We start from the raw sequence: 17657 nt of genomic DNA, 5'->3' as shown, positions 1-17657 counted from the left end.
CTGGCTTTTCAGGAAGATGAAAATCCCGAGTAAATGTCAGAGAGTTCAAATGAAAAGGAGCAAAGGACTAGCAAACTGGAGAACCTGAATCTGACAATGAAGAACATTAATAAGCAGGATGTGTTTGGAAACAAGAATCATCACAATGGAATCCGAAAGGTAGGCTTTGGTTACAGGTTTATTTGTGCAATATTTAATATTTGAAAGGTCAGCATCAAACTTAAGACCAAATGTGATTGTTTACTAGCCAATAAGTCACTCGAGAAGTAGTTTTAAATAATTTCCTCCTATGTTCTGAATGAAAATCTACATATTTTAAACTTTTTTTTATTTTATGTATCTTTTAGACATTTTTTATTGACTTTAATTGTCTTTTGAATGTCTTTGATTTGTGCAACCCTTTTGATGCGTGAAGCAGATATTCTGGCCAGCAAATGCGATTTTGATCTCAATGAGATTTTAACTTGATTAAATAGAGGACGTCAAATAAACTGAATCAGATTAACGTTTATGTAAAACATTTTATATTCTGAGGAAGTATTTTTATTAGCAAAAATACAATTTCTGAAAAATTAAATATTGTGATTTGCTGTTTCTGGAAACATTTCCATCAATAATAGATTGAATGGCAAGTTTTTCTGTTGCTTTCTTTTTGTGGTTTTAATCACCTTAATATTAATCAACAGCGGTCCCCCCACTCTATTTATAAAGCAATAACAGACAGCAGTTTTCCTCAAGGGAGGAGTAGCTCATCTTGTCATCATGGAAACAATGACATCTTATTTTCAAAGTCATTAATAAAAAAAAAAAATCAAACGGCATCAGTTTTTAGAAACACCTACCGGATAAGTGCACATGAGATCCACAAAAGAGCTTGGTTTCCAATTAATGGCCAATAGACGGACCTATTGGTCAAACCACGCGGAGCCTGTGAGGGGCTATGCGGACACGGCTATGGAATTTCCCAGTGAGTTATGGGCATGTCTTAATCATTTATTTCCCTCTGTAGCAACACTGGCTTTGGTTGTTGGTCTTTTTTCTTGCTTTACGCACTGAGGGGGCTGCATTATGGGTTGATGTTTAATCTCTGTGTGTGGTACGTAAAAAAAAAGAAAAAGGCGCGTGCTCGCGTTATCACCGTCTCGTCTCCTCAGGGGAGGTAAATAAAAAGGTTTTCCCAAAGCTCCCCAGTGATGAAGTCTGCTAGGGGAATGCTCTGTGCAGCAGGACGGAGCTGCGTGACGCGGCTGCTCGCGTCTTGGACCTTTTGGACATTTGACCGGTGCCTCAGACGCTGCCTCCGGTGCACACGTCCAATGATCTCACAATGTGTTTGAAAGATGCCGCTGCTTGTCGCGAATGTTGCGGAAAACTTGTAGAGGTAAGAGCGAACGCGTCCAGCCGCGCAGATGGCCATGTGGGCATGACCGGTCTGCACCGCAGCTCTGCAAGTTCAGGCTATTTGATCGTACTTTAGTAGTCGGTGACGCATGAATGAAATGTGTGGATAGTAGTAACTAATTCTACTAACGACGTCGTTTCTAGATTTTCGTGTAATTTTTCATTCATATTTTCTCGGATAACTTTATATAGTTGAATGAAAAACCTATTTTTCTGAAAAGTTTATTTAAATATTGTTTGATAAACTTGGTGCTTAATGGGACCAAATGTCTCCGCAATAAACTTTTTTGTATTATACCTTTTTTTCTAAAAATGTTTTAGTCTGAGGGAATCAGAAAACACTAAGTTGACTAATTAGAGGGACTCGGTATTGTTTTAGTTGACTCATAAGTCTTGTCATGGTGTCTTCTGTTGTAACATAGAGGGAAATCTTGCTTTGTATGAAAAAAGCTTATAACTTGTGAGATATGTTGGTAAAATGTGAGAATGACAATGCAAAGTGAGCAGAGAGCTTTCTGTGATGGTAAAGATTCTGGTGTTCAATATTGCTGAATAATCCTTTGTCATTTCTGAAGAAGCATTGCTTGTAGTGTTAATGATGTGCAGTGGCATGAAGTTAAGTATTTCTAAATATTCTATATTTGACAGGAATTATGTATATGCATTGTGTGATTTGGCTTAATCATCTTTATATAAGACGTTTGACTGCTAATTAGAAAACTACATCCTTTTGGGTATGTGACCATTGCAGTACAGTATAATGCAATCAATAAATGACTCAGACAGTGTCTGTGCATCTTGGCACAGACACTGTCAAAATAATCTCATTCTGTAGTGTAGTCCTAGAATGAAATTAAATATTTGACAACAGGATCACATGATTCACAATGTGGTTTTAATCTTTGGCCACCGTATTTGCGACATCTGAACACGCTGCTCGTTGAATGGTGCACAGATAAACTGCAGAGGTTGGTTTTGGGGCTCTTGGAAAGAACTTCCTAAACAAAGTAAGTTCCTGATCAGTTGCACTGAGGTATGGCATCATCTTGGGATTAAAATAGGATTTTTATCATTTTTTTGAGAGATGAACTGTTGCATTTCCAAAATGGAAAGTCAAGGGAATGGATTATTCTGACCACTGGTATTGCTTCAATACTGCTATCAGAAAGAAACTTTGCATACAGTGCATGAAAGTGACTTTGTCTTCATGTGCTTTGTGTGATGAAACCTCCCCTTCTTGATCCAAGCAGTAAGGTTGGTTATCTGACTGATGCATTGATAAATGCTCATTGACCCCTTGTTTGTAGCTCAATGAGACATCAGAAAGATATCTCTTTACACCAAAGCTACAGGCAAGGGGATGGAAGGAAGATGCAAAAGGATTATTATAAAGATAATAGATAACATCATCATTATGTTAAGTAAAAGGAATGAGAATGAGAGACAAGAGCTGGGCAACATGAGGAGAGATTGACCACCCACTCGGATCTTCTTCATCTACGACTTGCAAGGATGCTGTGAAAACTTTGGTCATACTTCCATGCTTTAATCCTCCCAACACTAATTGCATCAAGATGATTCATCTTAAGAAAAATCTATTTGAAGACACTGATGTAAGCATTGTTGAAGCTCTGGACGAAATCGTTGCGACGTGCAAGTTTTAATTCCGACTTCAGCTGAAGATGTTTTATTTTCAGCTGCTTGAAGTTCCCGCGGATAGCCCTGCCTCCTGTAGAGACGTTGAGTATTGATGACCACTGTGTTAATCAGTTTCATTCCCGAGGGAAGTCACCTTAAAAGTCTGCTTCTCAAGCATGACCCAGCAGACGGAGAAAGAGGGCCACTCAATGCTAAAGCTGATTGTGCAGGTTTCAGCACATACTTCTGTCAGCAGTCGGGGCAAGAGGTTATCAGAAGCCGACTGTCGTAAAGGATTCCAGCAGAGCAGGAAATTCTAAACCCTATCATGTTAAAGACCTTCTATTCCACAAAAGACATGTATTGTAGTTATTCGCTTATGTGCCCTTTGCCTCTCTTAACTGCTTCTCCACCCGTCCTTTAAGCTGGATCGCGCTTAACAGGCATAAGTTAAAATAGCACATATCGGAAATGTAGTTGCACGTGTCCACATCCGTCTTTTCCAACACATGTGCAACATACCGTCAGGGAAGCTTTTCACCATCCAAAGTGCTACTACTTGAAGACTCATTGTGCTTATCTGAAAAAGGAACACTGTTTTCAGGCAGCTGATTTTGGCACTCTAAGCTGCTGGCTTGTAGTCTGGCCACCGTCCTGCAAATTCCACCACCTTGGCGAGAAAGTCTCGACAAAGTGTATGTGTGAATGCATCGATGCATTTGCACGTAGGCAGTGGTGTTGGTGGAAAGGTCACCGATAACCCTCGAGCTGAGTCACGCAACTTAGCACAGTCAGGACACGTGGAAAAGAGGCCATTCATTAGCCTGCAAAGACAATGCTTTGCACGTAGAAGTAGCAATAATTTCATTCTTGGATATTTAGTTAGCAAGAGAAGTAAAGATTGTTTTTATTACAATATAAAGAATACCGCTATTTTTTGGTTGCATGGTTGGTCAAAATTAAAAGCAGGACTGGTATGGAAAACTGTCAGTTGACAAATCTTTGGAACATTTAGCAAGTTTGTTTTTTATGTGATTGTTTTTTTCATACTTAGGTTGACGTTTAACAAACCACTTTGGTTAAAATAATGTAGCTACATGACACTGACAGGTCACCGAAATCTGCTTTATTCTGTAGCTTTGAAGTGATTCACTATCTCCAGACACACCTTCTAAAAAGATTCACTTTTATCTCGACAGTCCACAGAATATTTTTACAAACGGCCTGGGGATCAATACAGTGTTTTGGGATGTTTTTGTCAAATGTGGTTTTCACCTGGGAACCCTTCCATGTAGGCTATTTGTTCCTAATCACCTTCTAGTTGTTTAATTTTGGTGCTTTAAATGTTGTGAACTTTTTGTAACATCTTTTTTGAATCGCTGAAGCTCTCTTGCAGTAATTTTGGTCAACCAGCCACTACTGCGAATCTTCACTGCTGATATATTTTCTCTCACTGTGACGTGATTGCCTCAGAAACGGTTTTGTAATCCTTTCCAGACTGATAGATGTCAATGACTTTGTTTTTCATCTGTTTGGGAATTTCTTTAGATTGTTGCTTTATTTGTTCTTTTAGACTAATTCATAATTTCAGACAAGCTCTCTTCTTAGTGATTCTACAAAGCTGGCAGTAACCAGGATGTGGTGAATCACAGTTAATTCATAATTTGACAAGAAGACGATTACCTTTCCACATAAAGTCAGGTTAGTTTAGGGCAATGAAAACCTAATTTGAAAACTGCATTGTCAGGTTAAAATATTAAAATGTTCTTGATGGTGTGATTGGAAATGATGATTTGATTATCTGAAACACTTAGGTGCAACAAAAAAAAAGCAAAAACAGGAGAAATCTGAGTAGGTAAGCAGTTTTTCATAGCCCAATGTGTAACACAAATCTAACTTTAAAGTTCAGTTTTTTCCTGTCAGATGCTCAGCAGTCTGGGAACTTTTTTTTTTTTACTTGTTACGGCTTGGGAAAATAATCAGTTCTTTTTATCATGCTTTTTGCGTCACTAGTCCTTGCTCCTGTGACTGGGTTCATTCAGGATGTGGCACGGGGGACCAAGGCTGTGAGCCCACAGGACAGACTAAAATCTTTATCATAAATTCATCAAAATGTGGTCAGACATGAGTGGATGTTGCAATTTACTTTTATCTTTCGTTAGTTTGAAGGAGCATGTCAGTCTGACTAATGAGTCTGGAGGGAAATGAGACTCTTCCTCCAGTGTTTTTGTATTTATGTTTCTGTTCATAATCTAAGGCATCACATGTTTTCTTGAAAAAGAATTGCCATATCATGCTGAGTCATTCCTTCATGCTGACTTTACAGGTTGCCGCCTTAGAAATTCCCTTCTGGTATGCAGTATTTTCATTTCTGGGGGAAATTCTGACACCTACAAAATTCCTTTTGCTTCTGTTTGCGAAAGCCTGCTCCTTCAGCAGCTCTACCAGTATTGGTAAAAATATATATATTACTTTAAATAAGTCTAAGTGATATGTGTAGTAGTTCATGTATAGTCAATTCCTTCTTTGAGCACTCAGCAGTCACAGTGATCTCTGTTTTGGGGGATTCTCATTGGGGAGTCAAGCTAATAAAAGTAGGGTAACAGCATAAAATAATTTATTTGAACTAGATTATACAAGGGCAGGAAATATTGTCAAGAGAGGTGGACATCTTGATGCAGGGCAATGCAAACAGCTTTGCAGGACAAGTGATCAATTAAAGTAGTGACATCTGCAAGTATCTCTTGCAAAAGTTACAAGTCATAAACAAAGACTCATGGAAAACTTAATGGGTCAACTTTGTCATACTTTGGTACATAAAGATTCCAGCTATTAGTTTACAAGTTACATAATTTGTAAAGTACGGGCACCAGAGGCTAAACATGTTAGCCTCATGAGCTAGCGTCTGTGCCAGCTATAGCTATAGCTGGCACAGATTTTATGGTATTCTTTAATGGCTATCAGTTACCGTAACTAATAACATAATCAATTCGTCACTTTCCCTTTCTGCTTGGTCAGTTTCACTTTCAAGCTCAGGTCTTTGCAGCTTGACAGCTTCAGACAATATCTTAGCTGTTCCTTGGACTGTCTTCTGATGGACCAAAGTCTTGAAAACTTTCCTCAAATACTTTATTTCATTTGAGTCCTTGGCATTTTTAAAGTTTCCTGGGGTCCGTCTTTTTGATGTTATCATCTCTTGTCTACATCTTCTGCCTTCTTGTCGATTTGTTGACTCTGTCAATTGCAATGACGTTCTGTTGCTTTGTCACTTTGGATGCAGAAGTCTTACATGATCATAGGTCATAGATCTTTGTCTCTCAGACTAGATAGGCCTCCAACTTATGTTGTGGGACTTCACTGTAAAGTTTTGTGGACTTTGCACTTTGAGTTGACTTGCTGGATTGTCACTTGGTCATCTTTCCACACCCTACATCCTGGGTCTTTCCTGATGTGAACTGGACTTTTATGAGTCTGTACTTGTGCTGCCTTAATTAGTACCTATATAGCAACAATCTCGGCTGCACAGTGGCGCAGTTGGTAGAGCTGTTGCCTTGCAGCAAGAAGGTTCTGGGTTCGACTCCCGGCCCCAGTCTTTCTGCATGGAGTTTGCATGTTCTCCCTGTGCATGGTGGGTTTTCTCCAGGTACTCCGGTTTCCTCCCACAGTCCAAAAACATGACTGTCAGGTTAATTGGCCTCTCCAAATTACCCCTAGTTGTGAGTGTGTGTGTGCATGGTTGTGTGTCCTGTGTGTCTTTGTGTTGCCCTGCGACAGACTGGCGACCTGTCCAGGGTGACCCCGCCTCTTGCCCAGCACCCCTCCCGACCCCACTGAGGGACAAGGATGTAAGAAGATGGATGGATAGCAACAATCTCAAACTGCATTCCTAGAGGACTAGAATCCTACAACTATTAGATGTATTTGCTTGATGTATTCTGCCCTATAGCGCCTATTGGTCCAAATCTTTCTTGCTTTGTGTGATTTCTTGATGTGAGCCATCTTTTCCACTTCAACAATGATTTTCTGCTGTTCCTTTTCTTACTTAGGGTTTCTGATGCATGGGGCATTCTCTTTCGCCCAGTTGGCCATTGAACTTTAGTGTGCAGGACATGGAGCAGAGAGAAAATGTTTTATGAATGTGTCTCTTTCACATCACATGCTATGTTGGACGTATGTCTTATGTCGTTCAGAGGGGACCTAAATCATCTTTGATGTTTGCATGAGATGGTTAGTTTTGAAAGCTTCATGGCTGCTTGCCTGTTTGTATGCAGGACTGTTCGCCTTGCTGCTATTAGTGTTGGAGTGGACCCGTCCAGGCCTACCGTCCCCACTAAGGCCAATCTGTGACCTGAGGGTCCTGAACCATTTCATTCAGGAAGCACGAGACGCAGAAGTTGCTATGGTGAGAGAAAAATGTATGAATGCAGTAAGACGCAAATTCTATGAAAGAGAACTGGTGCACAGCTACTGTGTTCATGGCATAAGCTCAGTTTGGACACAGTTAAGTAAGATGGCTCTAAAAGAGATGTTTATTTTCTCTTTTTTTAGAAATCATGCAGAGAAGAATGCGGTCTAACAGAGGCTGCCTCTGTTCCCCAAACTACTGTCAACTTTGAGGACTGGGAAAAGAAAAATGTAAGTAACCATTGAGATTAGATAAAGAAAAATCTGTCATAAAAGACTGCAGTAGTGTTTATTATACATACAGTAATTCTTCCTAGAGGTCATTTTATTGCTTGAGTGTCTTTTTTCCTATCGGTTGGGAAGACCCGCGACTCCAGTTAATTACTTACGGCAGAGCTGATTACTTCCTACATCCTACGATCTTTATCGCCTCCGATAGACAACTCTAACTCCTTGGCTCTGTTTGTTTTTCGGGAAGGCAATGGAGCAAGCTCAGGAAGTGCAGACCGGATTGTGGCTTTTACAACAGGCCCTCAGCTTACTACAGACATCGATGACGAACTCAGAACTCAACAGCCACATAGACAACGTCATCAGAAACCTACAGAGCATCACCGCTGTACTACGAAGCCTCAACTTTCAAGTGAGTCATTAAGCGGTTGAAACTTTTAACAGAAATGTATACTACATTTCTTTAAATCTTTTTTTAAACTGACAGAATAAAAATATGGGCTGCAGAGTGGTGCAGTTGGTACCTTCGCTTCACAGCCCAACTACGGTCTTTCTTTTGAGGAGTTTGCATCTTTAACGGATAAAGCCATGGATGCATAGCTGTTTGTCCTCTCGGATTTGAACTTCCAAATTGTAAAAACCTTTCCAGTTGGTAAACACATCAATAGATTAATAATTCATAGAGTTATCAATGTTCTTTTCATATTACATCCAAAGGGCTATCCTTAAATTAAAAAAATAGTGACCTTAACCATCTTTACCATGTATTCAGAATGAGTCTGCAGTGGCCCTTGCTGGGCTGACATAATAATTATCAGTGGAAAGACATTAAAAAGCAAAACCGCCTCAATTCCCCTGCAACTGTCTCATAAAATAACACCTTTTGAAAGAAAATAAACAGATAAAGTCCCTATTTAAGAACTGAGATACTCTTGCTTACTTTTTGCTTGAAGGGGAGTTGAGATAGAAAGGAAATATTTTTATTAAAGAAAACAGACCAAGATTCAGTAGTAAGGTGGATCTTTGTCACTCAAGATTTAATGAGTTAGAAAATGCACAGGTCCCAGCAAAGCACTTCTGTCGATTTGAGAATTTGAACTTTGACTGGACCATTGCAACACCTTGATTCTTTTCATTTTTAGCCATTCTGTTGTAGATTTGCTGCCGTGTTTGAGATCATTGTCCTGTTGACACAGTTTGGTCCAAACTGGCTATCGGACAGATGGGCTCATATTTGATGTTAAAATACTTTAGTACATGATCGAGCTGTTTGTTGACTCACTGCCTGCAAGGTGTGCAAGTCATGTAGCTGGAAAGTGAGTCACAGTCATCCACCTCCAGTAACATGCACTGTTTGGTTTTCACCAAATCTGATGCCATACATCATGTCCAAACATTTGTACTTTGTTGTCATTTTTCCAAATGAAGGTGAACAGAGTAGAAGTCTGCTACTAGCTGACAGAGAGTGGTATAGCTCTTATATAGGCTTCAGTATATCACGCCTTATGGTTCTTAACATTGATCATGAGAAAACGTCAAAACATCAGCAGTCTGTGAGACTGTGCACCTCACATTTATGTCCTTGACAGTTATATGGGATGCCAGTTCCTTTCAGAGACAAACGTAGAGTTTCTGTATTTTATACAGGGGAACAAAAGTTAGGCTAAACCGTTGGGGAAGTTGTTAGTGCTGTTGCCTTTCATCAAAAAGGTCTTGGGTTTGAATCTCTGCATGGAGATTGCATGTTCTTCCCGCGCATGCATGGGTTTTCTCCACTACCATAGTTTCAAAGTGTGTGTTAGGTAAACTGGTCTTTCTGTGTTGTGGTTAAGGGTGTGTGTGCATGGTGGTTTGTCCTGACTGTCTCTGTGCCACAGTTTTTTCTTTTTCTTGTAGAACACAGTATGCATGCTCTACCATGACCTATTATTTTCATTTATATAATTAGTACATTTTTGTCAAAAGCCAAATAATCTAACTGATAACTTGAAGGATGTCATGAGACAACATTTTAAACTGTGCGCCTTTTAAAAAGATGACGTATTAAGCTCTGGCAGCAAGTTTTTAGATTGCTGCAGAAACAATACTGCCTTTGACTAATGCCTGAGCTGACTGTATTTGGGTCGCATCATGTTTCCTTGTATTTGTATTCCAGGATTATACCCCACCTGCCAGTACCGTGGGACTGGAGGGAACATGGCGGGTTTCCACAGCAGCAGAACTGCTTCAGGTTCACCTCAACTTCCTGCGAGGCAAAGTACGCCTTCTTCTTGTGGATGCACAGGCTTGTCAGCAAGAGGCCAGCTGATCAGGAGACAGGCTCACTCCACTACAAAAGTACTTTGTGCTTCCAAAGGCAAGTGGAGGAACTTGACTGTTACCCTGCGCGATGGCAGCTGGATGCAGCATGGGACGGGTCCTCAACTATAAGGAGGAAAAGCTGGAGGGAAAGGACTGTCCCAGCAAGGCTTTGGACGGACTGGAGACGACTGCGCCATGGAATGTAAATGTGTCTCGTGGACGTGTTGAAGCAAACCTTTACCAAAAAGACGCCTTTGGGAAGCACTGCTCCAATCGCTGTTCTACAGGCACGCTCTTGCACTTTTTTAGTGGATGTTAATGACGGAGACTTTTCGGTATGTTTGTCTGTTCATACTGGAAAAATAGAGTGAAACACCCTGGAAATATTGATAGGACTGTTAGGTTGCAAAGAAGCGACACTGGGACTTCACCAACATGCCTTCAACTGTTATTTAACTATGCCTCAGAGATATATTAGTCTTGTCTGTTGGAACTGGTCAGTAAATATTTTTATTGTGTAGAAACTATTTATACAGATTTTCTATTTTTAGGCTACTGTCTTTATGTAACAGGTCCTTACAGGTTTAAACAAGCGCGTTGTCATGCTCACTTTTTGTACACTGGAAATTTTGCACACATGCAAAGACTTACTTTTGATTTGCCAATTAAGCTGCTCTTCCTTTTTTTTTTAAGTTTGTATCTGAACGTCTGTGTTACACTGCAGGTTTTTCTCGCACAGGCCTGTTGGAGGTATGCAAAGCTGATAGTTGCAGCGTGAGAGCCAGAGGTCACTGCGGTGGGTTACATGGGAACTGTGGACCGTTATCTGTGTTTCAGTTTCTGTCTACCCCCAACACTCATCCTGGCTCCATGTGCTGATAGCCAGACTGCCTGGAAAATTTTACAATTAACATCCTGTAGAGCCGTATTTGCAAACATTTTTCCAGAAACTGACGCTAACACTTGTTTTTTCCCCCTTTCTCTGTCGTATGTCCTCAAACATGCAATCTTTTTACCCTGGGAATTGTAGGTTTCTCTCTTACAGGGACGCTCAGCTGTTTCACAATAATTAAGTATTCTTCCTTGTTTATTTTCCTGTATTTTTATATGTTGCTGCGCAAATGGAAGATGTTTTTGAGGATGCATGTCTATTTCCTTTCCTGTTTTTTTGTATTGTTTTGTCCCATCGCTGCAAAATCCACTATTTAAATGCAAAATATTGTTCTTGGATAAAGAGAGGGCAGATGAAAATACGACAACAGGAAGTCTGTTCATTTATCTGTTAGTAGGAGGCCTGCTGTTAAAATCTAAACACCTTACACCTAACACACCGACTTAATGACGCTTCTGCACTGAATCGGTCATGTTACATATATCCTGTGTTTTTTTTTTTCTGCCAATGATGTAGAAACAGAATTTGAAGAAGTTTCAAGCAACTTTTATTTTATTAAACCAAATACAGAATCTTAAGTGGATCACGGAAACAACAGGCATCTGTTTTAATGGACTTTTATTTTATTAAACCAAATACAGAATCTTAAGTGGATCAGTTTTGATCACGGAAACAACAGGCATCTGTTTTAATGGAGAAGCAACAAATAAATTCAGTTCAAGTCTCGCTGACCCTTCGCTGAACTCTAATGTAAACAATGATCATTTTGCCAATTAGATTCATTGAAGTTTAGCTGCTGAAGGACTCACTGGAGCTGAACACTGACATCTAGTGGACATTAACAGTAACAGCACTCTAACAACTGGAAGATTAATTTTCAGAAATACACCAGTAGTTGTACATGTTTACATGCGTTTCCTCTGCTTCTCATCGGGCAAATATAATACATTAAACAAGTAAAAAAAAAAAAAAAGGATTTTAATATGATTCACTTGTAAACACACACATGCTCTCCTGCTCTTCAAACCATGAGTCCAAACAAAAAAATGTCCAACAAGACCACAAGAGAAATACAACAGGTAGTACCTTCAGGTCACTGGGGATCAGGGTAGAAAACTTTGATATGAATGGCTGAGTTATTGCGTGTACGTGTCATGGGCTCCCCCGCCTCGTCGGGATCTTCGGGCTCCAGGTCGTCGATGAGCTCCACTGTGGAGGTGTTGGCCGCCAGCTGCAGAGCGCCCTGACTGCTGGCCTGCAGCTGCAGGGCGATGTTGATGGCTCTGTTGATGGCGAGGCCCAACCCGTGGACGCAGATCTCCCTGTGACCGCCACCGTCCAGCAGCTTCTGACAGCGCGCCAGCTGGGCCCGGAAGTCGGTCTTCATGTTAACGTAGACGTCGTTCCGCCTCTTGGGAAGTTTCCGGGGCAGACGCTTCCTCAGGGTGTACTCCACTGGATCCATCTCTACGGCTTGGGAGCTGGACTCCGTGTGGGACGGGTTGCTCTGGGGGACGGAGGACATCCCGGGGTTGCGTGGTTCAGTCATGTTTCTGAACGAACAGTGACGATCCAGAAGAAGGCTAATGGAAAGAACATGTGGCAAACTTATTAAAACATTAACCAATTATAGGTGAACAAGTAATTGTACAATACATTTCATTTATTTCATCTCAGGAGTTAAAGAAATTAGATAAAAAACTTCTTTGACGAGTGGGTATCATTTAAAATAGAAAAATAAACCTTGAGTAAGAAAGAAACTAGTAAGAATTGCAAAACTATAGTAGCTGCTACACTTTCACATCTGTTGTAAGGACACAAAACTGTGGTTAGTATTTAAAATTTTGCAGTAAGACTACTTATCGATAAAATTTGGAGGCAACTATTTTAAGATAAAGTATAAAATTAAAGCAACTGAAAGACCAGCAAGCTTGCTATTGTCCTTTCATTGTCCTTACACATAAAAATGTAACAGAAAATACTGAAAAATGCCAGGCCAGGAGATGATGATCAAACTCTTTCCTGACAGGAAAATGTATCGCTTTTAATCTAACATGATAGGAGGGAAGTCTAATCTTTCCATAACTATTGATGACAAAAAAGTGAATACTGAATATAAAACACAAAAACGTCATTAATCAAATTTAAATGATCCGATTTTCCTGCAGATCAGGATGTCAAATACTAAAAAGAAAAATCTGTTTTTGTTTTCCAACTTTTTATTAAATGTATAAACTATGAAAGGGGAACAGATGAGAGGAATAAACACAGTTACATATCAGCTGGGAGATTCATTTGTTCCCATGTTATGGAGGGGGAACATATTGTCTCAAGCGGCTGAAATATTTGGTTCCCTCCACCTAACTTTGGCAAATAAAAAGCAAATGTTTCCAAATCTACAGAATATGTTGTCCTTGATGAGAAGCATAAACACAGTTAAAGACTTGCTGGTAACTTAATTTGTTCCCGTGTTATGAAGGTGGAACAGATTATTTCAAACAGCTAGAATAATTTGACCGGATGGAAATAGTGCGTACCCACTTTACCGGTGCGAGAAGTGAAGCATCAAAAAAGCGTGCTGCGTTTCGCTTGTTTTTCACCCGTCTGATAGTTGCATGTTCAATTAATGGAGGTCTTATATGATGTCGTTAACTGTATAATTTCTGTTCAGAAAGAAACCAGCGTCCAACTGAAAATACAAAACGTCTCAATCGAGATGAAGTAACGGCTCAAATTAAATTAAACCACATTGACGCACTACCTAAGCGTTTTAGTTTCTTGTTTCATTCCGATAAATACTCAATAGTAAGAGCATAATTACCTTCAGAGAACAGAATCAAGATAAAACGTTGCTTTACGTGGCCGCCATCATATTTTTCCTGTACACAACAGGAAGTGTTCCGTCCTAACCCGGAAGTTAAACTGTTTGGACCGGTGAGTGGATTTTTTTCCCTTCTCTTTCGACCATATTTTCTTTTACATTGGACTCAGAGACAAAATAAATGGCGTCTGACGAAAATATAGACTGGGGTGCCTGTGGAAAAGAGATTTGTCAGAAGGTCGAGACTTTATTAAAGAATGTACACACTGGGCTCCCTGATCCACAAACGGACCCTGCGAAATGCTCCCTGGTTAAAGGAGACTATCTGTACTACCATTATGGCTGTGATGGACAGGATGACAGAGGCTGGGGCTGTGGATACCGAACCACTCAAACCATGGCTTCGTGGATTCACCTGAACAGGTCCACAGTTCAAAACCAGACCAGAATTGCTCCAAGCCTCCCACAGATCCAGCAAGCCTTGGTGACAATGGGGGACAAGCCAGGCTCCTTCTCAGGCTCCAGGGAGTGGATAGGGACATTTGAAGCCTCACTGGTGCTGGACTACTTCTGTGATGTTCCCTGTAAGGTGGTGCATGTTAGAGGTGGAGGAGCAGAGCTGGAGCAGGTTGCAGTGGAGGAGCTCCATCAACATTTTGAAAAGCAGGGTTCTCCTGTCATGATGGGAGGAGACAGGGACAATTCCTCTAAGGGTATATTAGGAGTTTGTACTGGGGACAAAGGGAGCTATTTGCTTGTTGTTGATCCTCACTACTATGGGAGACAACTGGAGAAGACAGAGCTGCAGGAGAGAGGGTGGGTGGCTTGGAAACGAGTCTCATCTCTGGATCAGTCCTCGTTTTATAACCTCTGTTTGCCTCAGACTGCTAAGAAAGGAAAATAAGACCTCAAGTGCAAAGAAAGGACTGGTAGAAATAAACTGATATTGTTTCAATCAGCAGAATGTTGTAACATGAGTGCCATCTACTGGTTGAAGTCTGAAAGTGTCAGATAAGTGTGTACCAATAAATTCCTGTCACACACCCACTTCAGACAAATATTTAAGAAGTTAATTTCTTTCTTCAAGATCAAAACCGTCTGTATCATGTGAATTAATTTACATTATACATTGTAATCATAGGCCAAATAATAATCTCCAACATTTTGGGTAGACATCGGATCTTTATTATAATTGAAATAAATATTGTTGAATTAAAAGTATGACAATTACTTGTTTTTATGCTGTTCATATTCAAAGACTTGTCTTTGACCATGTTGTACTTTTACATATTTCTATCATTTATTTAATCAAAGAATTGGAATAAACAGAATGTATATTACTAAATAAAACAACAGGGCAAAACATCAAATTAAAATGGGGGAGAGTTTCTCAAACCATTAAATCAATCTCTGACTTATTCTTAAAATTAACTCCTAAATTAATAACACACTTAAAAGCTACTATTACATCAATTAGTTATCTGGCACACAGTCGTTATAGAATATCTGGAAGTTCTTGTCCACATCCATCCTCCCTTTGAGGAACTTCTCCAGGTTCTTCAGAGGAACCTCCACCATCTGGTTGTTGACGCGGTCGTTCAGCCCGTATGCCGCAAACACGGGGAACTTGTAGCGCACAAAGTACGGCGCATTCTGGTCGAACTCCGTGCAGCAGTAGGCCGACCACATGTACTCCGGCACGGCCACCCGGTCCATGTTGTTGCGGCGGATCGTGTGTCCGGACGTGGTGACCCCGGTGATGACATAGGCCTTTCCTCTGCAGTAGTTATTGAGTCGTTTGCGGACGATGTCCTGGTGTTCGGCCCATGGGCCCAGGTTGAACTCCCTTATCTGAGGAACCACGTTTGTCAAGCTGTAGGTAGAGGCTTTATCCAGAGGGTCTGCTTGGTGCTCGTCGGGGTTTAGTTGACCGCGTTCGTACTGAACGACGTCGGCGTAATCTTCGAGGACGGCCTGGGTGTCCTCGAAGTTCATGTGCATGCTTGTCGACTGGGGGAAAGGCTCCATGTTGCTGCTGCTCTTCTCTGATGCCAACTGTTGATACAAGAAAAATGAAACCACAAACTCAGAAAGATAGATTTGTATATGTGGCATTTGTGACACTATCTCGTTTGGACTTATCCTGTACTCAGCAAGGTAGCTTATCTCAAGTTGACCTAAGTAATAGTTCTTCATGTCCATTAAGTGTCTACAAAATGCAAACAATACCCAGCTAAAGGATCTACATCGACATTTAAACTAAAAGCTATCTCAAATGTAAGTACCAAAACAGCATTTTGTTGTAGAATGAACTGAAACTCACCTGAGGCTCAAACATCCAGGGGAAGTCCACCTTCTTCTCCCCGTCTGACTTCTTGAACGTGTACGCAGAGAAGATGGGGATGTGTCTGCGGGGGTCATACACTGTGGCGTAGCGAGGTTTATCCTCGTACCTCTGGCAGATCTTCTTAAAGGCGTTGCTGAGATAACCTCTCGGTGGGGTTCCCATATAAAGGGAGTCCTTGCAGCGCTCTGCATGGTTGAAGTCACTTACTACTCCTGCTTGGACTCCCTGCAGTGCCACAGAGGTCAGCACCATCACAACAGCTGTCAGGGAAACGGCACGGTTTGCAGATGTCGCTCTCATCTCCGCAGCTTGTTTTTCTCTGCTCCTGTAGATCTTTGTGATTCTCCTTGTGAATAAGGCTGCGAGTCGTCTACGTCTAAAAGGCACAGCCTCGGTTTCAGCTCTATCAAACTCAACATTTCCCTTCCTGGCTCATCTGTGTGTCCAACTGATCTCCCATTGTGAGGTCTTTCCATATATTCAAATTGCCACAAGTGTAGCTGTATTAGTTTAAAGGCAGTGAATGTTATCAGACACTGAGAGCATTTTATCGTGCCTCTTTTCCACATTGCTGACATGACATAGTAGCATTCACAGAGGTGTACTAATAATGGCTTCAGTCCTGCAATTTGCATTTGAGTTAAATTTCACTAGAAACCTAAATGGAATTAAAGTGTGATCGATCTTCACGTGAGCAATGGAAAAACATCCTCAGAGAAAATTAATACAAACTGAAAAAGAAATGCAATCTGTGCACAAAAATATGTATCCCTTTTGAATAGTTTTTATAGATGAAGACCTGTTTAAAAGAAGAAAGGCTGTAAAACTACTGCTCAAAATTGATCTTTCTTGTTATACCACATGATTAGCAAGACTTCACCTAAATGGACAGACTTCTTCTCTCATTTTATGCTGGAAATGAACAGCTGGAAATTCTGATAATGCTTTTGCAAATTATAGGTTTAATATACTTCTGACTTCACTCTACAGCAACTTGATGACTTTCACTCTCTGATCTGTATTAACTCATTTTAAAGACCTTTACTCAAATTCTTCCACTCAATAAAAAGGTTAAGCTAAAATCAATAGTCAGATAAAAACAGCAACAAAACTAAGTAACAATGTTGATCAAAGGATACCTGTGTTTAGAGTAGATATCTTTTTTAAGTTTAAGTGTATTGAATTTCCAACATTTCAGAGGTTTAATCTCATGTCTATAGTTGTAATCTTTTTGATAAGACCTTATTACGCGATATTTCTAGTCTTACAACATGAACATTGTGATGTGTAGAAGATTAATTATTCTGTATTGATGATGAATTGATGATCTAAATGGCATAACAGGAACTTTATTTAGAAACATATTCACATTTGTAAATAAAATTAAAATTTTTCAAAATTCTGAAAAAAAACATGTTTATACCTAGGTCTGAGTTTAATTTAACTTTAAAATAATGGTTGAAAAACTTTAACATTCATGAGAGATTTAATTAGCACTGAGAAAACAAAATGTTTCTCAGCTTCTAGCTGTTTTTCTATTTAATTAGTTTATTTGGTTTATTGTTTATATGCCTCATTGTAGAGCTGGATACTGCTCTGAGTTCAATGGAGCGACTTTGAAC

The 17657-nt window shown here is 40.2% G+C and overlaps 4 protein-coding genes across 4 annotated transcripts; 2 read left to right on the top strand and 2 right to left on the bottom strand.

Annotated features, from left to right (window-relative positions):
* Positions 1-571: 571 nt before the first annotated feature.
* epoa (erythropoietin a) lies at positions 572-11234 on the top strand. The gene is made up of 5 exons (XM_017310543.2): positions 572-1381; positions 7311-7441; positions 7588-7674; positions 7922-8086; positions 9830-11234. Exons 1-5 carry the CDS (start codon positions 1360-1362, stop codon positions 9980-9982), a joined length of 558 nt encoding a protein of 185 aa, XP_017166032.1. The 5' UTR covers positions 572-1359; the 3' UTR covers positions 9983-11234.
* Positions 11235-11397: 163 nt separating this feature from the next.
* Positions 11398-13795, bottom strand: pop7 (POP7 homolog, ribonuclease P/MRP subunit). Its single transcript, XM_008435572.3, has 2 exons — positions 13689-13795; positions 11398-12450 (listed from the first exon to the last, which is right to left on the bottom strand). Exon 2 carries the CDS (start codon positions 12414-12416, stop codon positions 11961-11963), a length of 456 nt encoding a protein of 151 aa, XP_008433794.1. The 5' UTR covers positions 12417-12450; positions 13689-13795; the 3' UTR covers positions 11398-11960.
* On the top strand, positions 13754-14735 carry ufsp1 (UFM1-specific peptidase 1). The gene has a single exon (XM_008435571.3). It carries the CDS (start codon positions 13870-13872, stop codon positions 14590-14592), a length of 723 nt encoding a protein of 240 aa, XP_008433793.2. The 5' UTR covers positions 13754-13869; the 3' UTR covers positions 14593-14735.
* Positions 14736-14861: 126 nt separating this feature from the next.
* Positions 14862-17134, bottom strand: LOC103480570 (endonuclease domain-containing 1 protein-like). Its single transcript, XM_008435570.3, has 2 exons — positions 16012-17134; positions 14862-15743 (listed from the first exon to the last, which is right to left on the bottom strand). The coding sequence occupies exons 1-2, from the start codon at positions 16333-16335 to the stop codon at positions 15162-15164; spliced, it is 906 nt and encodes a 301-aa protein (XP_008433792.1). The 5' UTR covers positions 16336-17134; the 3' UTR covers positions 14862-15161.
* Between the last annotated feature and the right edge of the window lie 523 nt (positions 17135-17657).

The sequence above is a fragment of the Poecilia reticulata genome, chromosome 18, assembly GCF_904066995.2.
Source record: "Poecilia reticulata chromosome 18, P_reticulata-male-v2, whole genome shotgun sequence".
NCBI classification, from domain to species: Eukaryota; Metazoa; Chordata; class Actinopteri; order Cyprinodontiformes; family Poeciliidae; genus Poecilia; species Poecilia reticulata.
Note: the sequence above shows the minus strand (reverse complement) of the source record. Positions and strands in the feature narration are given on the sequence as shown.